Genomic DNA, 23,394 nt, shown 5'->3' with positions numbered 1-23,394 from the left:
ATTGTCTGGGAGGTGTACTGTGAAAGCACTGGCCTTGAGCTGAGTCCGGTCTTTGGGTTCTGCACTGATGGCATTACTCTACTTTGGGAATCATCTCATGGAGACAGTTAACAATCACGCTTTTCCCCTTTTCCCCTCTGAGATGTTTTTGGTGGAGGAAACACACAGAGTGGCACCTTCACCACCTCCTTCTGTGTGGCAGACGTTTTCTCCCTTGTTACAACAACTCTTCAGTATCTTGAACATCCTTGGGGAACCAAAATGCGCCTATTGGTACAGATTTCCCTAGGGTTAACCAACTATTTAGGAATATCACCCAAGGCTATGCCCCAAGGCAGTGTGGTTATGGGTGATAAGGCATGTGGGAGAATAATGGGCAGGTACCTAGAATGGTTGTCACCTCCAATGGTTGGGAATGTCAACCCAAGCAAGTGCAGGATCCTGATGAAATAACAGAATGTTTGAAAATAGGGTGCCCTGGCCCCGGCTATGCCAAAGAGACACAGTTTGTCGCACTGTTCTGGGGCCTGTCCCACGCCTACTGTGCACTATTCAGCACTATTCAACATGTCCCTCTAAATGGCCGATCCTGATCGGGACAGCGCTGCCCGGGCTGCGGACAAGGGCACTGAAGGGACACACCCTGGGGAAAAGGGCCTTCGGTGAGCTGTGGCTGAGTCCCAGGCAGGGAGAGGGCTGGAGCCAGAGCCTTGTGGGGGGCAAGTCACTGGGACCCCTTGCCAGAGGGGAGCTCTGCAGAATGGGAACACGTTGTCTGGGCGCGGGTGGGGGCCGGGGAGCGGCAGGGTGAGGGAAAGACTGCTGTGGGAGGCGGGCGGCACTGGGAGATGGCAGTGCTGGGAGGTGAGGGGCACTGGGAGGTGGGGGGATCTGTCTTTGGGGGGCTGTTGGAGGACGGTTTTCTGTTGGAGCAGCGCGTTGTCACCATAGGGTGTCCGGCTGTCAGGGGTGCTCTGTCCGCCCTCCCCTCGCGACCCCCAGATGCCTGGGCCCTTCCATGTGCAGCTGCCCCATGCAGGAAGCTGGACTGATGTCGGGGAAAGTGGTTGGATCTGTGCCGGAGGCGGGGGCTACTCTGTGCCGAGGCTGGGCTTGTTGCCAGGGCTGGCGTCTCTGCCACGCCTGGCTTTGCCCTGGAGGCTCTCGGGGTGGGGAGTGGGGGAGCGAGGAGGAGTTCTGGGAGGGATAAATCTGCCCCTCACCTTCTCCAGCTTCACCCAGGACTTGCCACTCGGCAGAGGAAGATGAAGGCCGCAGTGCTCGGCGTGGCCCTGCTCTTCACCATCCTGCTGTGCACCCCAGAAGATGCTCAGGTGAGTCCCCAATGCCACAGGGAGGGCTCAAGGCTGGGGACGGGTCTTGGCTGCAGAACACCAGCTCTCCTGCAGAGTGAAATTTGTAGCGGGGAGCACAAAAGCCCTTGACTTGGCCACTCCCTTTCCCAAGCCAGGGGCTGCTCCAGGCTGCCCTGCACCTCCAGCCCTGGGCAATGCAGCCTTCTCCCTCCCACAATCCCAGCTCTTCCCTCCACTTCCCCTGCAATTAAGCCTCTGACGCCCAGAGACCGGGTTCCTCACTGAATCGTCAGACCTCTCTCCTCCCCGGGAGGGGCCACCACAAACTGCTACAAGGGCCCACACCTGTTTCTCGTCTTGGCGCCCCACATCCCTCCCTTTTTGGCCTCCCCATCCCATCCTTTTGATTCCCTCACGCATCTCCTGCCCGGGATCCCTGCCGTGTCCTCTCCGGGGTCCCCAGATGCCCTCCCTTCAAGCGTTCCCGATGCCTTTCCTTCCGTCTGTCCCCCCAGTCCTTTGCCTTTCGTCCAGTCCACTGCGGCACAGTCTCCAGATCCCCTTCCTTGAACCCCCACTGCCAAACATGCTCCCAGTCCCCTGGCTTCGGTCCTCTGCAGTCCTCTTCCTCCTGCCCCCTCCAACCACCGCACTTGAAGTCCCCGTAGCCTCCCTGCTTGAATTCCCTCACTCGCATCCCATGCAGTCCTGTCCCTTCAACACCCCGGCCCAGTCCCTTGCGGTGCGCTAATTCACCCCAGCGCCCCGTCTCTGGGTCCCCCCCACCCCGTCCTCTTTGGAGGCCCTGAATTCCCCACGCTCTCCTTGTCTCCAGCCCCACCCCTGGTCCTTGCATGAGCGGGTATCGTGGGTGAAGCTTAGAGGAATGGGGCTGGGGGGGAGCAGAAGGGATTTTCCTGCTCACACCGGGGGAAGCCCTTGGACTGGAGGGACTGGGGACACCTGTGCCCCACGCACAGCCCCACCAAGGCCCAATCCAGACCACCGCTTTGCTCTTTGTCCCTAGGCAATATTTGAAGCAAGTGGAAGTTATTGCGTGAACGTAAGTAGTGGGGTGAACCTGGAGGGCAACACGCCTGGGGAACTGGAGGGCAATTTGGTCCTCCCATCCCGTGCTGGGTCTGGGGACATCCCAGTGACCAGTGCGGCCTCATGGTCTCTTAACAGAGAAGTCTCAGGCTCGGGCGAGTGAAGAGGGCTGAGGTAGGTACCGCGAGTTCGGCTGGCCCCAGGCCCTCCTCCCCTCGCCTCCTATGGCCACGACACTCCAGCGTGACCCAGTACACCCCAGGGCAACCCCAGAGAGCACCCTGCACCCCAGTGCTTGCCCAGGGAGGCCCCCTTCCCCAGGACCCCCCACTGCTTCCTGTGTGCACCATACAAAATCATGTACCCCGCTTTCCCCCGGCAGCACCCTCCCCAAAGACCCCATTGCTTTCCCCTGCCTCCCAGTACACCCCAGTGCACCCAAGCACATCCCTAACCCTCCCTTTCTCCCCAGCCCCCTGTGGCTGACAAGCAGGTGGAGCTTGTGCGCCAGAAACTTGTGGCTGCAGACGTTGATGTCTAGGTGAGCAGCATCAGGGCATCTCGAGCCCCACAAAGGATCCTGAGCCCTCAGGGGTGGGCAGAACTTGGGTAGGGGACAGGGAAACAGAGGGGACTGCCCAGGAGCCATGTCCCAGGGTGAGCTGGACAGAGCTGGCCCCGTGCCTTTCCTTGCACTCAGTGGGGCTCTGTGGACCCCGAGGGTTGCCGTGCAGGCCAGGCATACAGGCGCCATACAGACCCCCAGGATCACCATGAGGGCTGGGCTGGGCTCTGTGAGATTTAGGGGCATCCCGGGTTAATGACACATGGGGCACGGAGCTCCGGGTGCCACAGGGGGTCTCAGGAAAGCCAAGACCCTGTCGTGGGTGTATTGCGGGCTGCAATTCCCGTCTCCTTCCCTAGGTCTCCGCAGAGAGAGACGATGGGGACAAGGCCCCTCTCATGTCCCGGCAGACACTGGGGGTCATATTTTGGACTCTGCCTTTCAGGACTGGAGCCAGTGGTGACACCCGTGTCCTGTCCCCCTGCTGCAGCATGCGGAGATGATTGTCCCTCGATGAGCCCACCTGATCCCCTGGGAGCCCTGGGCCCTTTCCCTCTCACAATCAATAAACCCCTTCAGTAAAGGAACGCTCTGCATGTGTGTGCGCGTCCGTGTCCGTGTTCCCGCTCCTCTGCCAGCGCCTGGATGCCTGGGTCCTCTCTGGCCACACCACCGCAATGAGCAGAGGGGCTGAGGAAGCCCGGGTGCCTGGGGTGTCTCTGTAAAGGCGATCCCTTCCCACCCACCGTGTGCCCCCAGAAAAGGGCAGATCAGGGCAAAGTGGAGTGTCCCCCTGGGAGGCTGGGAGAGGGGAAGGGCAGGTGGTGCCAGCCCTTGGGGCACCCGGTGTTTTAGAGGCACAGCGGGAAACAGGTTCTTACCGGGGCTCTGGCGAGCACCATCCCCAAACAGCACAGTCTGGTGTCAGGACAGGAGAGGAGCGTGGACAGGCAGCCTGGACCCCAGGGTCCTCTGCCCCACTCTGGGCCCACGAGCCTTCCTGGACCCCCAGCCCACGCCCTTCACTGGGGCAACCCCCATCACCAGTCAGGAAGGCGTGTTGGGGCCACCGGACACTGCAGAGAATCCCCCAGGGACATGTGGCCCAGCTCAGTCACCATGGGAGTGGGAGAAGCGGGTTCCCTGGCGCTGAGCCCCTGTGGGTCTTCTCTGATGTCTCATAGTGGGGTTCGGCACCAGCTTCAGTTGGTACCCCCACAAAAAGCCCAGGCAGGTAGAAGCCGTGGTGCTCTGGGGAGCTGGAAGTGGCTAACAGGGCCACACCTTCTGGTGCCAGGTACTGGGGTCAGACGGGGGGTGTGGGCACCCCTCCTCTGTGGTGTCAGCTACTGGAGTGCGTGGGGCCCCAGTGCAGCTACTGGAGTGTTTCGGGTCCCAGTGCAGCTACTTGGAGCAAGTGGGAGTCTTTAACTTCCAGCCACAGGAGTGGGAACGCTGTGTATCCTAAAACCACTACGGGAGGGAAAGGGAAAGGGAAAGGGAAAGGGAAAGGGAAAGGGAAAGGGAAAGGGAAAGGGAAAGGGAAAGGGAAAGGGAAAGGGAAAGGGAAAGGGAAGGGAAAGGGAAAGGGAAAGGGAAGGGAAAGCAGTGGACGAGGAGGGGGAAGGGGCATGTGCTGTCAGGGCTGGCACTCACTGGGTCTCTCCCTCTAGTCCCAGAGGCAGCTCTTCTCCCAGGGCTGTAGCGTTCGCAAGCTGTTGAGCTCTACATGCAGAGAGATTCTGCAGGGCTTGTTCAGGCCAAACGGTCTTGGAGCTGCTGCTGCTGGAGATTCAGAGCTGTCTGTGCTGGGAAACCGGCCCTCGTGCCTAAGCCCAAGGCATGTCCTAGTGCTGCTGATCAGCCACACTTGACTCAGGGATGGGACCTCGGCTTGAGCAGGCATTGACCCTCAGTGAAAAGTGTCTTGGTGTCAACATGCCATGAGAGGCAGGACAGCCTCTTGCCTTTGGAGAGAGAAACAAACACTAGAGGAGTCCTTTCTTCTTCAGCCACCTGCAACCCATCTTGAAACGCTTTCCCAGGGGCCAGTCCTGTCCTTGGGTGGGAGGAGAGCAGGGCAGGGCCCTGACTCCACAGGCTGCTGCTCTCCATCGCGCGAGGGTGGCCAGGAAAACCCTGCTTCCCGAGTGCTGGTGGGAGCAGGAGGACAGGCGATGCTGGGGAGGGCGGCCGGCCTCCCGCCTGCCCAGCTGAAGAAACAGCTTCCTCTGTCTCTTCCTCCTCCTTCCCAGACGGAATCTTTTCCACGCTGTCAGCCTGCCCCTTCCTGCTTCTCGGTCTGCACCAAGCATCATGCCCTCAACCTTCAGCCATGCTCCCCCCAGGCTGAGACCCTCCTGCCTCCCATCTCCCCCTGCTCCAGCACACATGGCCCCACCTGTTCCCATGGTGCCTCCAGCTCGGGACACGTTTCAGTCTTTTGCCTAGGAATGCAGAGAAGCGCTTGGTGTCAGGACTGAGCATCAGCGCGGGCCCTCAGCCTGTCTCCTGCTCCTGTTGCACGAGAGCTGCTCTCCTGGCCGGTCTGAGTACCTCCCTTGGCCTGAGAGGTTCACTGCGGAGGGAGAGAGGGGTGTCCTGGGTCACCGCCCTGGTCGAGCTCCTGTTGGGAGAGCCATGCTCACCTGCAGGCGGATCCAGAGGAGGACCCGAGGGGCTACTCACAGCTGCATGAGCAGGATGTTCTCCTGCTGTGCAGGGGCAGGGGCCTGCGAGGGGCTGTGGCTGGGATGGACAGTGCAGGCTGGTGGGTAGCTAGCGTATGGGTTTGGGAACGGTTGAGGTGTTTGTGCTGTGAGCCCGTGGTCCAGTGCAGAGGGAACGGAGAACACACAAGTCGTCTCGGTGTGATGTGCGTGAATGGCAAAGGAATGTGAATTTGGAGAGGAAAAATGCCTGCTCGTCTCTGGGCTGGGACTGCTCTGAAGTCGCAAAGTCATGGCCTGTAGCTGTCCCTGCTAGACCCTGGGGAGTCACTGCTGACACCGCTATGCCACCTTGGCCCTTTCAGCGGGAAGGAGCTGATGCAGAGGGATGTTCGCTGCGGGTCTGTCCATGCTGTTTCACTCCCTACTGGTGCCCAGAGGAGAGCACGTATGGATTTCATCCAACACTGCAGCAGAGAGCAAAGGGGCCAAGAAACTCTGCTCAGGAAGGTGCTGCGGAGGAGATGATCCTCCCCGGCAGGACCTGGGTCTGGGCAGCCAGGCAGAGGGGAGGGAGATGTTCAAGCTGCACAGCAGAATGGAACGTCAAGGGATGTCAGGAGCTGGCACTGCCTCCAGCAAATCCGTCCCAGGCCCCCCCTGGGGACCCAGGGTCTCTGCCCAGGGTGGTTTGACACAGCTGGTTTGACCAGCAGCGAAGCTGAGCACGTATCCCAGAGACGCATAGATGCGCACACAGACACATGCACAGGACACACAGACGGACAATCACACAGCCTGCCACAGCCAAGACACTGCCACCAGCAGCCCCCATGCACAGGACCCCCATCACACATCTGCACCCACAGCCATGTTCCCTCCTCCGCTGCGCCTGGCACAGACCGACGATCACTCGTGCAGGCACACGCGCGCACACTCGGGTCCCCCAAGCACTAGCATGGCCCCTCTGCTGCCCGCAACCCCTGCCTGGACCCCAGCCTTCTGACCCACCCCTGGGTCCCCAGGTCGATGGCTGCTCCAGCTCGGTGCTCACTACAAACATGCAGCACTCGCACACCCATCCCACGGGCACCCCACACTCGCTGGTCCCCCCCGAGGAGGACCAGCACCGACCCCTGCCCACCTGATTCCCCAGCCCAGATGCGAGTTCCCCCTGCTCCTGCCTGGTCCAGCCTGAAGTCTTCTGGTGAAAACCCACGCACATCCCATGCAGAGCCCATCTGGGGGGGGGATGCAGACCCTCGTCCCCTCAGCAAGGGCAGCTCCAGTCGCCAGCGCAGCGCAGAACCCCTCACTCACCCTGTGAAGGGGAAACCCAAATTGCCACTGCCCAGCAAAGGCACCTGGTGACCAAGGAGTGATTTGGCAGGGAGGGCAGCAAGGGTTTAAGCTGGTGATACCGTAAAAGTTGGTGAAAGAAACTCTTTAAGGCTCGTTCTTTAGAGTTCTAGAAAGTGGGCGTTTATTGCAGTACTGGGTACACAGGGGATCGCTCCACCTAATGTGCATGCCGGGTTCTTGTATTGCAGAGATTATATACTCAAAAAGTTTGCATAGTCATTAGATTTTGGGGAACGTATCATATTCATGCTACTCATTGATATATGCAAATGGCCTTGGCGCATGCGCAGTCAAGATCAGTGGCGGTCTTCCAAATTCCTTTGGTGGTCACCGATAGTCTTCCTCACCGTGTTCGCTAGTTGAACTCAATCTTCAGGCGTGCTCAGTACCCTTTTGGCTTGTTTTCAAGGTTATTCCATGTGCTTATTTTACAAAAATCTACTAATCAGGATTTATTTTTCCGTAACGCTAAATCACGTCAATTAGTAAGGAACGTATCCCACCAAGGTGCAGTGTTACATCGTACCCAGGATATATTGTCCAAGGACACAGTACTTAAATCATGTCCATACTCCTCCTGCTGTCTAAAAATGTCTTCCTAACCTTATCTTGCTTGTAAATGTATCTCCTACCTATCATACTTGTAACTATAGTTTTGGTTATTTTGATTAGACAGGGACCAGGTGTTCCATCTGGTATCAGTGATGCCCAGATGTCCTGCACATCCCCGATGTCCCATCTGGTATCACTGGCAGGGAGCAGGGGCCCGCACAGAGAGACAAGCCGCAGGATGGAATCGCGAGGGTCCTGCGATGGCGGCGCCCTTGCCAGCAGAGCTGGGCTGGGGATGGACCCACGGCCAGCGCTCACAGGACAGGCACTGGCCCCAGCGTGGGGAAGGAACGGGCTCCTGCCCCGCAGGTGCCGAATCCCTCCAGAAGGGCTTGTGGCAGTAGGACTCTGCCCCAACGCATTCCTGTGTTTAAGCACAAAGGTCCGTTGAATTTGCCTCAAGGGGCACAGGAAAAACTCCCACACGCTGGTCCCCCCTGTAGCTGGTTTTGAGGACACACACCGTTCCCGCCCCGCTGGCTAGAGGCCCGGGCCCCCCCTGGGTCCAGTAGCAGCACTGGGACCCCCACTGGCTCCAGGACCTGACACCACAGAGCCCACGGTGCCCACACCCCTGCTCTCATTCCCGTTGCGGCCCCCAAATCCACGCACACTGCTCTTGGCAGCAGCTGACACTTAATCCTTGCAAAACAAATGCACGCACTCCCCTCCCCACAGCCCCCAAGAGAGTGAGTTACACGGAGCGAGCGTTAAGAGAGGATCTGTTACACTACTATTATTATTATTACTATGACTCGTATTATTATTAGGGTTTATTTCCGTATTCTTAGGAAGGTTAATGGGATCGCCAGGAGTGGTTAACACAATGGCCACGAGGTGACTGTCGGTACCTCCTGGAGCTTGTGCTTGCAAAGGACCCAAGGCCTTTGCCAGGCCAGGCCAAGGGCTCCCTTCCCCCGCCACTCCTCCACCAGTTTGCACAGTCCCACCCACCCCCTCCTACATCCCAGACCCTCCAGTCTGCATCCTGACTAAACCTGACCAGTTGCCAAGTCTGGCTTTGCCTGCAGCCCCTTGACAGCCCATCAGTCAGTGCCACTGCTGAGGTGTGGCCTCCTTACTGCCTCCCTCACCACTTGTGCTCAGGGCAGTGGCTCCGCACCTTCTTCCTGATGACTTCTTACTTTCCCTATTACCTGCTTCTGCATCTGGGCAGATGCCCTTAAAGGAACAGGCACTCTCTCCTTCCACGTGCCCCTACACGCACCACCAAGGACAAACGGGACAGCGACAGGAGGGTCTCTGCAGAGACCCTGTGGAGGGGAGACCCCTTCCCCTGTGGCGCAGGACAGGAGGTGCAGCTGGAGACCACTCCCAGAGGAGCACTGGACCCACGGCAAGCCCCCCAGCCCCGGAGGGAGGGGATGGAAACTGGTGACTTCTGGCACAGGAGGAAGGCTCCTTTTGCTCCTGCAAAGCTGCGGGTACATGGGAAGCGCAGCCCCTGGAAAGAGGCGAGGAGGAGCCAGGCCCACCACGGAGACACGGGCGCCAGCTGAGCCTGAAGACCCATGGCACAGGACAGGCTGGGGGTGACTGTGCCGCAGAAGCAGCTTTGCTGAAAAGGACCTGGAGGCCTGGGATGGTTCTGGCTGAGAAGGGGTTAATTCTCTTCACTGCGGTGCCTGTGGCGGTCGGGGACCTTTCCAGCTTCCCGCGCTCTGCCGCATGGCGGGAGGCTGGGCAGGGCGGGGCCACGCCCGGGGCAGCTGACCCCGACTGGCCAATGGCATGTTCATTCCTTACCATGTGACACCCCTCCCCCCCGGGTTTCGCGCCTCTCGTCGTTTTCCTTTCCATTGCATTTTTGTTGTTGCTGATTTTTTAATTTTAAATTACTAAACTGTTCTTATCCCAACCCACGAGCGTCACCCTTCTGATTCTCTCCCCCATCTACCGGTGGCAGAGTGAGCGAGCGACTGCGTGGGGCTGAGTTTCCGGCTAAACCACCACACCCTCACTTTCAGCATCCAAAATCCTCTTTTAACTCTCAAAGCCTCATTTTTATGTTCCAAACCTTCACTTTCAGGGTCCAAACTCCTCTGTTAAGGCACAAAGCCTCCTTTAGAGGTCCCAAACCCTCACTGTTAGGGTTCAAGCCTGTCTTTTTTACTGTCTAACCCTCATTTATATGTTGCAAATCCTCATGTTCAGGGCCTAAACCCGTTCTTTAAAGCTCAAAGCCTCATTTTTAGGTCGCAAACCCTCACTTTTAGATTGAATCCGATCTTTTAATCACCAAACCATCATTTTCTCATTCCAAACAGTGACGTTATAATACATATTATTTTAATATAGTAGTATTATAGTATTATATTTCAAAGTATAGATCGGCGACCAATGATTACAATATTCAGTTAACTGCTTCCTTGTGAGGGGATCGAACCCACCCCCAGCCCCCTTCCAATGCTTCAGTCAACGCCCTAGAGGTGACCTCTTTAAGACGGTGCCTTTAGACGATTCCCCACCCATATTAAATGTGACTTCCAAAACAACTATCTGATCCAAACATGCAAAAATAAATCCATATTCTGATAACCACGCCAAAATTCAGAGACCAGTCAAGACAAGTGGCCAAACTGGGGACTCAAACCCCATTCAGTGGGACTCTAACCCGCTTGGTCAACTTCGGGGACTCGAAGCCCTTTCCAAACCAGGCAGGGGACTCGGACCCCCCCAACAAGAAAACATCCTTGGCAAAATTCTTCTTCTCTTAATAACTGACCAAAAGAGCTATGACAAGCACCCGTACTTCAAACCCAATTAGCACTACAATTTCCCATTAAACCAGCTTTCCCCTCCTGCGCGGGCAGCCCTGTGGCTGGTACGTGAGGCATTCACGCCAGCAAGCGCCTCATTCCTTGACCTCGCCGGGCCTCGAAGCCAGCGGCGGGACTCGAACCCGCGGCCCTGGCTGGCGCTCCGGGCGCGCCCGTAGCAACGTGCTCGTCCGCTGGCACGCGGCCGCAGCGGGGCGGGGCCAGAGAAGGGGCGCTGCGGTGGTTGGCGGGGGGCCCTGCCTGTCCCCGCCTGGCGGGCGCCATTGGCTGAGAAGCCGGGAAGAGGGTGGGCGGGCGCCTGGGGGAGCTCCTGCAGAGCCCGCGCGGGCCGGCGGGCGGGGCCAGCCTCCCTCTTGTGAACTGAAGCCGGGCCCTTCGGCCTGCCCTGGGCTGGGGCCGCTTGCGGAGCCTCCGGGGGCGGCGGGAGGAGCGCTGACAGGCTGGGCCTCCCCTCTCTAGGTTCAGTCTTGGCAATGCTTCCCATCTTCCTCGTTTTTAAGAAAAAAATTGCATACAAGCTCTAACATTTTCCACACGCTCCCGAATTCCCCTCCCGCAGTGTGGAACGTCTTGAGCACCCCGCTTTGGAGACAAATCTTCTACAGTTCTACAGCCATCTCAATTGCCACATCTTTTAGATTTATTTGTTCTTCCTCCCCTTCTTCTTCTTTCTCATGTTGGACTTTTTTTCCTCTCTGGTTTCACCTGGGGCTCTCTGGTTGCGCCATCTTCCCATGAACCTGCACTCGATAAATGCAGGTGTACGCTGGGTTTCCCCAGTTGCTCTCCACAAGCAGTTTGACAGACGGAAAGGCTCTGGGAAGCGGCGCGTTCTGTGAAGAAGAGTGGGAAAAGGAAACGGGGGTGTTAAGAGCGGCAGTGCCATCACCCCGTCTTTGCACGCCGGCCCGGCTGGGGCTCGGTCTCCCTTCCCTCCGCCCCTTCCCGCTGCCCCTTGCTCTGTGCTGACAGTGAGGCCGGGGAGGCGCCCCTGCGCGTGGGGCACCTGGTGTGCAACCCCGCCGAGCTGCCGCTGCCTGCTGTGCCTGCTCTCCCCCTGGCAGGCGTGAGAGCGCCGCGGGAGAAGGGCCGTGCTGTGGTGGGAGGAGAGGACACTGTCCAGCCTGCCAGCAGGCCGCAGCATGGAGCGACGCTGCTGCCCGACGCCTCTCGCCACCAGGCCGCCCTGTTTCTCCACGGCACAAAGACGCTGCTTGCGTGGAGTGGGCGCGTGTGCAGCTGCCTCTGCTGAAGGCACCGGGCGCAGCCAGGGATCTCTCGGGACTCGTGCTCCTACGGGCCTGACCCTGCCCTTGCTACCCTCTTGCTACCACCACCGCGTGCTACTCAGCCCTCCCAAGCCCGCAGGTCTCTCTCTCGTGACGGTGGCCCGGGCCCCTCTGCCCAGGGAGAAAGCACGTGCCCTTCCTCCATGGACCTCCAGGCAAACCTGCCGTGCTCCCTGGCATCTCGTCCCCGTGCGTGGAGCGTACCTTCAGAGGGAAGGTCTGAATAGACTCTTTTGCCACGTCGTACGTGAACGTCCCAAGGAGAGTTTCCTCTTCTCCGTCCGCATCCACTCCCTCAGGGGCAAAGCACAAGGAGAGCCGCTCAGAGTCATCCCGACAGAGAGGCAAGGTACGCGCTGGCTCAGCCCTGTTATCCACCCACCCTCTCCTGGGGCTCGAGCAGCAGCCTAGCACCGGCTATGGCGGAGCTCAGTCTCCGCTTTGAGATTTGGTCAAGAACCCAGAGGTGCTTGGCCAGAACAAACCTCAAGAGGGATGAAACCTCTCGAGCCCCTGAAGCGTCCCGCGAGGGCACTGCAGTGCTCGCGAGAGATCAGGACACAAGCCCCAGAAGATGCACAAAAGCAAGCAGGGCCCTGTCCTGGCTTTGCCCCAGGGCCAGATGCCCGCCAGAAGCACCCAGCAGAGACTTACAAAGACAGCGATGTCTCTGGGGGCGCTGAGGACGGTCCCAGATGGAGACACGTCTTTGGAGATGTGCTGCACAGTTATGGCAGTCAGATGGACTCGTGCTGGCAACCTGATGACCACCTGGCCCTGATGCCCTTGGAAAGGCCAGCAGTTTCCTGGGGAAACATCCGCCTGCAACCAGAACGCGACAGCAATGAAGTGTGAGAGAGCACTGGGGCCAACACCACTGCCCGTGTAGCTCGAAGCATAGGCGCCGGCGTGTCTGTGGGGCCTATTTCAGCTTGAAAATGAGGCGCCTGTGAGGAAGTGGAGAGAAGCAGGAGGCCCCCTGCCCTGCCTGACAAAGGGGGTCTCAGTATTAGGGAGCAGAGGAGAAGAGCGGTTACGAAAGCATCCTAGTCAGGCCCGCGCAGAAACACGTCCCTGCCCAGCGGCTCTGCAGGGCACCCGCCACCTCCCGCCTCCCGCCCGCAAAAAGGCACCGTTAGGGGTGAGTGTGGAACCAGGGTCGCCAGGGAGGAAGGCTTTCACCCAGCTGTGGCAGAGGACTGCGGGCAAGATGTAGCAGTTCACCTCTGTTCACCTCCCCAGGGCAACCACGGATCTCTAGCAAGCCCAGCCCTGTGTGAGAGCTTTGGTTTCCAGAACCTGAGCAGCACGGTGGGCTTGACCAGTACCACTGGCCTGAGGGGAGAGCCCCTGAGGTCAGTCCCCAACTTCTCGGGAAGGAAGGACACCTTCCCTGAAGATTTCTGCTACGATACCTGCAAAATAGTCTCAGGAGGCTTGGCAGCGTGGAAGAACCATAAAACCCTGCAGCCCCAATTCTCTTGGCAGTCGTAGGTCTCGGAAGTTCTCTGCGTGTCAATGGTGGCACCTGTAAGGAAGGGAGAGCAGATGACTGCTAGAGGCCGCAGACTAGGAGGGAGCTGGTGCTCAGGCAGTATTTGTGATGCCGCCGTCCAGCTCCACGTCTGTCAGTCCTGTCCTCGTCACCACACTGGGGGCGGGGGGGTGCCCAGCTGCACAGAGCAATGACGACAGCCCCATCCCTGGTGAGTGCTTCTCTCACAGCACCACGAGGAGAAGGTCTGAGGGCTCTGGGAGCCTGCAGGCGCCCACGAGCACGACAGCAGACCAAAGCTGAGGGCTTGGAGCACGAGCAGCAAAGGACAGCCCAGCCATTCCCTTTGCAAATGCAGCGCAGAGGAGCAGAGCCCCTCCATCAGCACAGGAAGACGTGCGGGGGCAGCGCCAGGGGCACCTGTGTGGAGGCCGAGGGCTTGAGTGGGAGGGAGTCTGAGCGACCCACTCTGCCACAGCCTTGCTCTTGGACCCCGTGAAGGATTTAAGCTGCCCCATTTTGGAGAGCAGCGCCTGGAGCACGGGCTGCTTTGGGGAGTGCTAGGGGCAAGCGCAGGGCAAGGACTGGGCGGCTTGTGTCCATACCAGAGCTTTCCAGGGCCCAGTCAGACATCTCGATGTAGGCACCCAAAGCCTTCTTGGACGCTGCCTGGTTCACTTCCTGAGCTTCCTGGGAACGCCAGAAATCAACACAGAAAAGGACCACGTCAGCAGGCAGTGCAGCGTGGCTCCTAGCGCCCGCAGAGGCAAAGGGTCAGTGTCAGGAAGGCAAGGCAAGGCAAGCCTTGTCCACAGAGCTGCAAGATTCTCCTGCCGGCATGAGCCGTGAGGACTAGGAAGTTTATCTGTGGCCACGGCCATGGCCATGACCCCAAGGCGTGTTGATGTGGGTCCCCACACCACCGTCCACACCCGCTGTGCTCTCCATGTCAGCTGGGAGAGAGGCTCAGGCCCTGTAAGCCATGGCTGGCGCTGTACGTGTGCCTGGGTCCCACCACTGCCTCAGGAGCCCGCTCAGAGGAGCCAGAGGCACCGGCGCGCCTAGGAAAGGCTCTCAGGAGTCCTCTGCTGCCTGAAGCGGCCTTGTTACACTGGGGCTGGAGAGGGGCCTGTGCAGTGCAGAAGCTCACCCAGCAAGCCCCTGGGGCAAAGGCTGGGTTGCTGCAGTCAGCAGTCAGACCCCACCCAGAATCCTGAAGAAAATGTTCTCAGGGGTTCTGCCCAGCCAAGCCTCCCTCCCCAAAATGCAGGATCACCTTCAAACTGCGGATCTGTGCCCTCAGCTGAGCCACCTCCTCCAGCAGAGAGCGTGTCTTTTGGGTTTCCTCCGCCACCAAAACGGGCAAGTTCCTGCACGACAGGAAAGCCGATCCGGTCAGAGAGCGGCCCATCGCCTCTGGGGAGCGTCTGAGCTCAGCAAGAGGAGAGAGAGACACGTGTGCTTCCCCTGCTTTGCCAGTGCTTCCCTTCCGCACCAGGCTGAGCAAAAGGCAAAGGCAGGAGGGAAGTACGGGAGCCCTGGCTGTTAGGAAAGTGAGCGCAGGTAGCACGAGGTCGGCTGACGCTTCTGCACAGAACCAGTTCCAGCTCAGGAAACCTCTCTTACCACAGCATCTTCAGGTTTGCCGACGACACGCGTGTCAGCTCCTGGCAGGGAAAAATGCTCCGTTAGAGCATCTGCTACCAGAGTTGCCGGGGCTTCCCAGGAGAGGCTTCCCTAGGAAGGCACAAGCTGCCGCTTCTTTGGGTCAGCCTGCGTGGCAGCAGCGCAGCCTCTGATTCCTCCAGCCACTGCCAGCAACGAGTCACTGACCTCTATCAGTCCCTTTGCCTGCGTTGTCCACACCGGCAGCGAGGTCGCGCAGTAAGCACCAGCTGCAATTCACATCACCGAGAGACAGCTATTTTAGCGGAGTTGCTAGCCATCCCTGCAGCTGCGTTGCCTCCTGCCTGGTGCCCTGGGGCTGGGCAGCAGGTGAGCTGAGGAGGTGGGGAACGTGGGGTGCAGAGAGAGGACGCGCCTCTGACCGGGAGCCATCAGCCCAGGCTGGAGGGGGCTGCGTAGCCGTGGCCTTCAGGTGTGCTCGGTGCCCCAGAGCTACTCCCCATTTCCCCTCACTGCTTCGGTGAGCACCGAGGCTGGGCTGCATGGGCTAGGAGAGGTACCTCTCCATGGGTCCCCCTGCACGGCCCCTCCCGTCTGGGAATCCCCAGCTCAGGCTTGGAAAGAGCTACGCCCTTCTCTCGCAGACTTGCAGACTAAGCAAGCCATTTGGCCCAGTGGCCAGAGCAGCAGCACGGCTGGGAGGCTACCAGTCTTACCGGTAGTCCAAATGCCAGTGCCAGTCAAGGACCTCCTCAGGACGCACCCGCACCACGGGCGTTTCACACATACTGGCCCAAAAGGAAAGCTGGCATCCAGCACAGCCAGGCTGTGTTTGCTCATGAAAACTCACCCAGAGCCACTGGGAGCCACAGGAAGACGACTTTCAAGAACCTCTTGCTCTGCGGGCCCATCTTTTGCCTGGAAAAGAGGGAGTCCTGTGGCTGTCAGTGCTGCAAGTCTTGGGCAAACCCCCTCACCCGTGGATTTCCCTCTTCAGGCCCTAAAGCCATTGCTTTGCAAGCCTGCTACTGACAGAGAGCTGACAGATTGGCGCCCAGCACAAACACGATTTCTGTCCACGCCGTTCAACGCTGCCGGCAGATCTTCCCCAAACGAAGGGCTCCAGGAGCACCTTCCGAAAGGGAATGAAAATCGTGCAGGGAAGTAGAGAGGTTGAGCAGATGAGGACTGCTTTTCAGTAGTCCTTCTGGGGTGGACCTTGCTCCCTCTCTTTGGCTGAGAGAGCAGGCCGGTTCTCACTTGCAGGCACACACATTGCTCTTAGGGGTGTTTCTCCGCGCAGCTGGGAAGCGCAGGGGCCTTGTCTGGCTTTCCTTCCAGACCTGTGTGGTCTCTTGCCAGAGCTGGGGAAGACCCTTGCCCTGCGGAGGCTTGGCTGTGCTCCTGAGCTTCTGGCTACACGGCCGTTTGTCCTACTACATCTCCGGGAGGGTTCTGGGGCTCCGGTAAATGCGTGGGAGTGGGGCTGCCGAGGGGCTTTGCTCTTGGCTCTCCCCGAGAACGGGCACCGCACAAGCTTTGGCGCACGAGCGGGAGCCCCGGGCTGCTGGCTGGGGAACACCCTCTACTCTCCCCCTTGCTTGGGGGAAGGGACATCCCCCTTCTCCCCCCGCCCCCCACCACGGCAGAAACAGGTAGTATGTACCTGGCAAAGATGCGTGTGTTCAGCAGGTGTCTCCACAGGGAGACAAGGGCACCTGCCAGATGCCAAGCCAGGCTGAGGACCGCCCCTGGGCAAAAAAGCCAGAGAAAAGTTAGGCCTGTCTCTTGAGGTCTCTTCTCTAGGATGCCCAGCCACACGTGTTTGAGCTCCCTGCGGGAAGGCGGGCACCCAGTCCTACGCACTCCCTCCCTCCCTGGGGCAGCCTGCACTTCTCCTGCCCCTCGTGACATTTGGCCAGAGCTCTGGCACAGCGCAGCTCTCCAAGTTCATCCCAGGGGACGTCACAGCAAGCAGCAGTGCTGAGCTTACTTGCAATCCCTGTGGCCTTGCTGCGCCACTTGGCAGGCCCTTGCGTGGCAGAGCAGGGAGCCGAGGTGGAGGGGACCATCACCAGCTCCACCTCCACGCACGGGTTCCTGTGGGAGGAAAAAGACAAATGCCGGTTGCCCACCATCCCCACGCCACGGGAGCCGAGGCGGGCAGGAGCAGCCTGAGCAGAGGCCCTTGACAGAGGACGGGCTGTCCCAGCAGCAGCGAGAGAGGGCAGCACAGCCGGGCTACTTCCAGGCCCTCGTCCCTCTCCTTTCCCCATCCTTTGCTTCACAGGCCTGCAGTGGGAGAAGAGGAAGCAAGCTGGCTGCAGCAGTCCCCCGCCTCGGGACGCCCACCCGGCAGCACAGCCCTATTCTGAGCCCGTCACTCCCTGGGCCCTGGCACCAACTGCCCCTTCGCAGACACCTCTCGGTGGCTGTTTGGGGAGAGGGCACAGGCTGCTGTCCCCCATCGTGGGCCACCCCCCTCCTCCCTGGTCACTGGCGTTCTCCCGACCCCTCTCCTCCCCACACAGCTGCCCCACCACAGCCAGGCAGGACCCCGCCTCAGCATCCCAAGGGGGGGCAGTGTCAGGTCTCAGGGGATGGTCTCCCTGTGCAGCAAAATCTCCCTGCGCAGCAGGGCTGGGCTCTGGACCCTGCAGCATGAGGCTACCCCCTCCCCAAAGGCCCCTGCTGCACACTGGCTTCTGACGCCACTGACTATATTGGGCCACTGCCCTGCTCCCCCCCCAACCTGACGCCCCAGGCAGGAGCAGCCCACTTCGTACCCGCTGGCCTGGCAGCAGCTCGGCCCCGCTGCCTCCCCTGCCAGCTCTTGTCTGGCATTAATCCCAACGGAGCCTTTGGAGGCCCCTTGGTGTCTTCCCTGGGGGGCCTTTCTCCTCGCCATCTCTGGGCCAAGGCAGGCTCCCCGCTCAGCTCTTCCCCCTCAGCCCCAGCAAGCGTGGCCTGCCCAGGCAAAACCAGCTCCAGCAGCAGCCACGCGCCGCCTCTCAGCAGGAGCGCACCTGCCCGGGCAACAGCCACACGCATCTGTGGGCTCCTGCCCCACGCGCCACAGGGCTGTGCGGGTGGCCAGCTCTGAGCTCACAGTGGCGGCTCTGACGTCACACTGGGGCTCCCCAGGGCTGAGCCGGGAGGGGCAGAGCGGCTGCTGCCGTCCCAGGCGCTGGGAGCCCGTGCCTGCGGGCGCGCTGAACCCTGCCACGCTCCCGTGCCAGGCGGCTGCCTGGCCTGGCCTGGCCTGCCGGGCAGGGTTCCATCTCTCCTGGGCACCCCCGGGAAACCAGGAAGGGTGCTGGAAAGGGGGCTTTGCTCTTGCCCCACGAGACAGCCGCTTCCAGCAGCGGTTCTCCTCTCGGAACCCTTTTGTGGGCCAAGAAGAAAAAGGGCCAGTAGACCAGAATGTGCTGTCAGGCGCCCAGCGGTACATCTGGTTAACAAGGACTGTTTGTTTCCTTGCCCCTGCTGGTTCTGCCTGGGACATCCCAAATCCAACAAAAGTGGGACAAGGCTGCTGATGACCTTGTCAGCTCCACAGCCACTGCCAGGATGGCTAGCCCTGCTCCTCAGCCATGGGCAGCTCTTCCGCCTTTGCCATGGTAAAGGCCTGTGGCAGTGACCTGCTCCCAGCACTGACCAGTCCCTCAGCAGGCCCCGTGCTCCACCAGACTCACTCTGGCCAGCCCTCGAAGGTGGAGACAGTGAAAAGCCACATCATGGCTGAGAAGACGCTGTCGAAGTGGAAGTTGCTGTGCAACCAGACACGCTTCTGTAGCTCAATCTGTGTGGGGTCCCCGTCCACGTAGCTGATGAAATAACCCCTGCGGCAGAAGCGATGCAGTGGTCACCAGGCAGGGCCACCGTCAGCCCACCCGCTGCCGCACTGGCCCAGGGCTCCTTGGTCCCTGGGAGTGGGAGATTGCCCTGTGCTTGTTTCTGATTTGGTGAGGGAGAACAGCATGAGGCCTCGGCTCCACTTTTTGGATGCAACATCCCCATGCAGGAACACAAATGGCCCCCTCCCATCCCTGGCCCCTGCTCTGCTGGGGCTGAGCTGCAGACAGCTCTTACCTGCACTCCTTCTCCGTCACCTTGGATGGATCTGTGCATCTATAGAACTTGCCCTGCATTTACCAGAGATCAGAAGAGGCTACGATTTTGCTGTGACTTGAGAAGCCCTGGGGAGTTCTGACTTTTTCACAGCCCACAGTCAGTCCCTACGCTGCCTCTGTGCTAACTCTGGCCCCTGCCTCTCACCACCGCTGGCTTCCCTGCTTTGCATGCCAATGCAACCCAGTTCACAGGGTGTTGCAGGAGCCATGGCAGACCTTGGGGTCAATCCCAGGCTGAGACAAGTAAATGTTGCCTAGTGTTGGGAACAAATCTTCCAGAGCCCTGAGCTGAGACCTACCTAGTTCATCCTATCTGGGAGCCAACTATTTGGAAAATAGGGAAGAAAGCGGTAACCCTAGAATTAACTAAAAATTAAGGTATGCTGACAAGTCTGCTCAGCCTGCAGGGTGTCCTGAAAGCTCTCCCCATGCCAGCCGGGAATTTAAGCTCAATTATTAGAACAAAGCTGAGCTCAGCCAGAGCCAGCTCTGCCTTGGAACAGCCAAGGCCCCGAGAGCAAGAGCGGTGCTGTGAAAAAAGGAAACAGTCTGCATCCAAAGCGCAGGGGAAGTCAGAAGCACTTGCTGCCTTCAAAAGGGGAAACTGAGGCACTAAGTGGGCTGAGGCAGCCAGACCCCTTACATGTGCTGTCTGGACCTGACAGTATCCTGGGTGTTTCCTGCCCTCCTCCCACTGCAGGGTCTTCTGCCAGGAGGTCTAGTGCAGGCAGGTCTTCTTGCGGAGCACAGATAGTACAGCCTGTGCTGACCTCAACACTGGGAGACACCATCCCCAAGGGCTATGTCTAGGATACACCTGAGCAGAACATCTCTCCTGCCCTCCTTAGACACGTCTCACCTTGAAGAGCTGGACCCCGATGCAGGCAAACATGAACTGCAGCAACGTTGTGACGACCACAATGTTACCGATAGTCTTGATGGCCACGAACACGCACTGGACCACGTGCTGCAGGGGTCGATGATAGTGCACACATGAGCGTGCCTGCTGCAAGCCCCTGCTGCGTGTCCCACACCCTATCACCGCACAGATGGGCCCCAGGAAGAGCGGAAGCCTGCTGCGAGCAGTGGGATGGGGCGGACCCCTTCCACGGATGGGGAGTGGGAATTGGTTTCCTGGCACCGCAAACCCCACAGGGCATGATTCATGCCACATAACCTCTCATGAGGACTCCCACGGACCGAGGACCCCAGCCTCAGGCTCCCTCTTACCTTCAGCCCCTTTGCCCTGTTAATGGCTCGCAGAGGCCTCAGTACCCTCAGCACCCGGAGAATCTTCACCACTGAGATGGCACTGGACCTGAGGAGGAAGGTAGAGCTGCGATGGGGCGGTTCCCCTGCCCAGGCCAGCCTGGCACAGCCCCACCAAGCAGCCATGGAGGCCAGGCCGGGACCAGGGGGTGAGGCGCAAGGGATGGCAGAGACACGCGTAAATCACTAAGCCACCACCCCACATAAGGCCAAGGGACACAGGCAGCTGGAGAAAGCAGCTCCAAGTTGAATTCCTACCCAGATCTTCCCTTTTGACACTCAAGAAGTTTGCCTCCCTGCCTCCCAGTTGTCCGTGCCCTGTCCCCCTAAGCATGACCTCATGGACACTAACACATGGGCTAATGTCCAGCCCGTGGGCTGGCTGCTCCTGCTCTATCCAGCACAGAGAGCTGCAGCACCCCAGCTGCCCTGCCAGGCTAAACAGGCCAGTGCCCACCCTGCGAAGTGTGGAGGTGCTTACTCGATTCCCATGGAGATGAGGGAGACAGCGACCACCAGTAAATCGAGGATATTGAAAGAGTTCCTGCAGAAGGAGCCTTTGTGCAGGAAAGCACCATAGGCTGTCATCTGGGGAGCAGAAGGAGTTAGGAGAGAGGCCAGGCAGGGCTTGGGGACATGGTCCCTCCACAGCCCTGGGGCGGACATGGCATGAGGGGCTTCTCACAGCTCCATGGCCTGAGCGCCCTATCCTGCTCAGGCCTCTGCCTCTGCGGCCAGGCAGGAAGCTGAATCCTCTATACCGTACTGGCCGGAGACAAAACACTTCCCAGTCATTCAGAGGTCATAAAGAGGAGAAGAGTAAAGAGCCTTGGAGCGGGAGCAACATGCAGCAGCTGCTTGAATTACTGTTTTACTCCACAGACTTCCATTGCTTCCTCTTTCTCAAAGTTTTTGTTAAGGGCATGTCAGAACTGAAATGCTGGTGCCATGGCCCATCTGTCCCTGTGCCACAGCACAGCTGACTTGGCTGCCTGACCTCACTGGAGGGGACACGTGGCCGCTGGGGCAGGTGATGCACCACCTAGACTGCATGAACTCTGGGGACGCGAGGATCAGCCAGCACGTTCGCCTCACTGGGACCTCAAGCTTGTGCTGAAAGAGCATGAATGCCCATGGCCAGACCAGTCTATACCCATGTGCTGGGTCACGCACACAGCCAGGACCACGGGGCAGAGGGACTCACCTTCAAGATTATTTCAACTGTGAAGACAGAGGTGAAACCAATGTCAAAGTATCCAAGAATCTGGGGACAGAAGCACCAGAGCCAGATGAGATTTGGGTGACATGAAATGCTCCAGTGTGTTCAAACAACCTGGCACTGTGGTTTTGCCCCCCACTCTGTGGACTGGGGAGCCCATCTAGCTCAACAGAGCCTGCAAACCCAGCATGCCCCCAACCCCTTCCCCAGACCCAAAATCCAGGCCCAGAAAAGAGCATTGTTTTCCATTGCTCGGTGCCAGCCAGCGTTACGCACATTTGTTCATCCAGAGTCTCAGAAAGGCATTCCCGCCCGGCACGGATGGCGTCTGCCAGAGCCCAGCGTCGGTAACTAACGTTACCCCGAAAGGCGGGTTCGTCCGCCTGGCGTGCAGAACGCCAAACTCCACACAGAGCGGAGTCGTTTTATTTGATCAATTTTTGTGCAAAGATGGGTGCTAGGTGGTAACCCACAAAGCTGCACCCCACCCCGAGGAACTGCAAGGCATTTGTACAGTTAAATGTGTCAGTCACAGCTAACATTCACACGCCTCAACTAAGAATTGCTTCATCGCTTTCTCGCCTCGATGTAAAGGTACAGCTCGCTTTTAATTCACCGCGCGTGCTCAGGGAGTAAGGGGCTTGCTTACTAGAGGGAGGGGGCGGTTGCCGGCCTATGGGCCTGGTTTTTACTGCTGTATCGAGGGGAGCTCCCGTACAGGGCACTTTGCTTTAGTTCTTGTCAGCATCCCAATCAGTTGTTCTCCTTGACCATACACTTTATCGCCCCGTTCTCGGCGGCTTCTGCGCCGGGACGTTTGCTTCCATCAGTGTCTCAGCTCTCCTCAGGGCTAGAGTCGTAGAAGAAGGGCTTCCCTGTCTCTCAGTTCCCGACTCCGGCCGCCAAAGTCTGTGTGCCGGGCTCACGGAGTTCGCTCTTAGGGCTTACGGAACATTCCCCACATTCCGTCTTCTTCAGGATACCGCTACCGGCGCAGTCGAAGTACGAGCGTTACTTAGGAAGCAAAGGGCTCATTTCCGAGGGCAGCGCCGCCGCCCCCCTTCCCTGGGCTGAGCCCCTCCCCGGAGCCGCGGCGCCCGCGGCGGCGCGCCCGCTTCCGGGCGGGGTCCTTCCGCGCAGCGGGCCGCCGAGTCCCGCCCGCCGGGTCCCGCCCGAGCGCGCCGGCGCGGGTCAGGCGAACGCCACGGGCAGCCCTAGCGGGGCCCTGCCGGGCGCTCCGCCCTTCCGGCGCGGGCGGCGGCCGAGGTCGGTGCTGCGCGCGGCGCGGCGCGGCGCGGCGGGGAGGGGCCCGGCCCGGCCCGGCCCGGCCCGGCCCGGCCGGGGCGGCGGCGCCGGAGCCCTGGGGCGGCGCGGGGGCTCCGGCTCGGCCGCTCCGCGCCCTGCGCTGCGCTGCGGTGGGCCCGGGTCGGGCAGTGCGGCCGAGCCCGCCTGGGTCGGGCCGGGCGCCGGGGGACCCCTGGTCAGCGGCGAGCTGGGGTTCGCCTCGGGCTCATCGGGGGTTTTCCTTCGCTCCGTTTCCTCGGGAGGGCTCGGGCAGGCCGGGAAGGAGGGCGGGAACGTGCCCGCGGTCCGGGCAGGCGGAGGAAGATCCGTCTCCGAGCAGGCACGTGCTGCTGCGGCGTTGCCCGAAATGCTCCCGGGCTGGAAACCCTCCGAGCTGGCCCTGACCCACCCGGCTGGCATCTGCTCGAGGGCAGGAAGGCTCTGCAGAGGGACCTGGACAGGCTGGATCGACGGGCCGAGGCCAACTGGACGAGGTTTAACAAGGGCAAGTGCCGGGTCCTGCCCTTGGGTCACACCAGCCCCAGGCAAGGCTCCAGGCTTGGGGCAGAGCGGCTGGAACGTGCCCGGCGGAGAAGGCCCCTGAGGTGCTGGAGCGTGTCCAGAGAAGGGCAACGGAGCTGGGGAAGGGTCTGGAGAGCGAGCGTGCTGGGGAGCGGCTGAGGGAGCTGGGGGGGCTTAGCCTG

The 23,394-nt window shown here is 60.0% G+C and overlaps 3 protein-coding genes and 2 long non-coding RNA genes across 22 annotated transcripts in view; 3 read left to right on the top strand and 2 right to left on the bottom strand.

Annotated features, from left to right (window-relative positions):
* Nucleotides 1–1,197: 1,197 nt before the first annotated feature.
* LOC135316909 (uncharacterized) lies at nt 1,198–3,518 on the top strand. The gene is made up of 5 exons (XR_010376106.1): nt 1,198–1,334; nt 2,344–2,379; nt 2,505–2,540; nt 2,839–2,907; nt 3,377–3,518. It is a non-coding gene; the product is annotated as an uncharacterized LOC135316909 (long non-coding RNA).
* A 7,475-nt stretch (nt 3,519–10,993) lies between these two features.
* LOC135316926 (sperm-associated antigen 4 protein-like) overlaps nt 10,994–23,394 on the bottom strand; it is a 19,543-nt gene continuing 7,142 nt past the window's right edge. For all 18 annotated transcript variants that reach the window (XM_064472156.1, XM_064472157.1, XM_064472148.1 and 15 more), the window contains 11 exons: nt 16,779–16,885; nt 16,452–16,536; nt 15,636–15,703; nt 14,993–15,054; nt 14,786–14,826; nt 14,436–14,529; nt 13,765–13,849; nt 13,080–13,192; nt 12,319–12,486; nt 11,869–11,958; nt 10,994–11,208 (listed from right to left, as the gene is read on the bottom strand). In XM_064472156.1, the coding sequence (XP_064328226.1) occupies nt 11,077–11,208; nt 11,869–11,958; nt 12,319–12,486; nt 13,080–13,192; nt 13,765–13,849; nt 14,436–14,529; nt 14,786–14,826; nt 14,993–15,054; nt 15,636–15,703; nt 16,452–16,536; nt 16,779–16,857 (1,017 nt within the window). In that variant the 5' untranslated portion in view covers nt 16,858–16,885 and the 3' untranslated portion in view covers nt 10,994–11,076. The remainder of the gene's footprint in view (nt 11,209–11,868; nt 11,959–12,318; nt 12,487–13,079; nt 13,193–13,764; nt 13,850–14,435; nt 14,530–14,785; nt 14,827–14,992; nt 15,055–15,635; nt 15,704–16,451; nt 16,537–16,778; nt 16,886–23,394) is intronic.
* LOC135316967 (voltage-dependent L-type calcium channel subunit alpha-1S-like) lies at nt 18,477–21,472 on the bottom strand. The gene is made up of 6 exons (XM_064472447.1): nt 21,392–21,472; nt 20,669–20,775; nt 20,149–20,236; nt 19,778–19,885; nt 18,878–18,930; nt 18,477–18,627 (listed from the first exon to the last, which is right to left on the bottom strand). The coding sequence occupies exons 2-6, from the start codon at nt 20,773–20,775 to the stop codon at nt 18,477–18,479; spliced, it is 507 nt and encodes a 168-aa protein (XP_064328517.1). The 5' UTR covers nt 21,392–21,472.
* LOC135316966 (sperm-associated antigen 4 protein-like) overlaps nt 21,728–23,394 on the top strand; it is a 24,070-nt gene continuing 22,403 nt past the window's right edge. The window contains exons 1-2 of the mRNA XM_064472446.1: nt 21,728–21,753; nt 22,385–22,672. Coding sequence (XP_064328516.1) covers nt 21,728–21,753; nt 22,385–22,672 — 314 coding nt within the window. The remainder of the gene's footprint in view (nt 21,754–22,384; nt 22,673–23,394) is intronic.
* Nucleotides 22,679–23,394, top strand: part of LOC135316927 (uncharacterized) — a 4,177-nt gene continuing 3,461 nt past the window's right edge. Inside the window, exon 1 of the long non-coding RNA XR_010376125.1 lies at nt 22,679–23,295. This is a non-coding gene — a long non-coding RNA (uncharacterized LOC135316927). The remainder of the gene's footprint in view (nt 23,296–23,394) is intronic.

The sequence above is a fragment of the Phalacrocorax carbo genome, chromosome 23, assembly GCF_963921805.1.
Source record: "Phalacrocorax carbo chromosome 23, bPhaCar2.1, whole genome shotgun sequence".
NCBI classification, from domain to species: Eukaryota; Metazoa; Chordata; class Aves; order Suliformes; family Phalacrocoracidae; genus Phalacrocorax; species Phalacrocorax carbo.
This window is presented reverse-complemented; position numbering and strand designations above follow the sequence as displayed.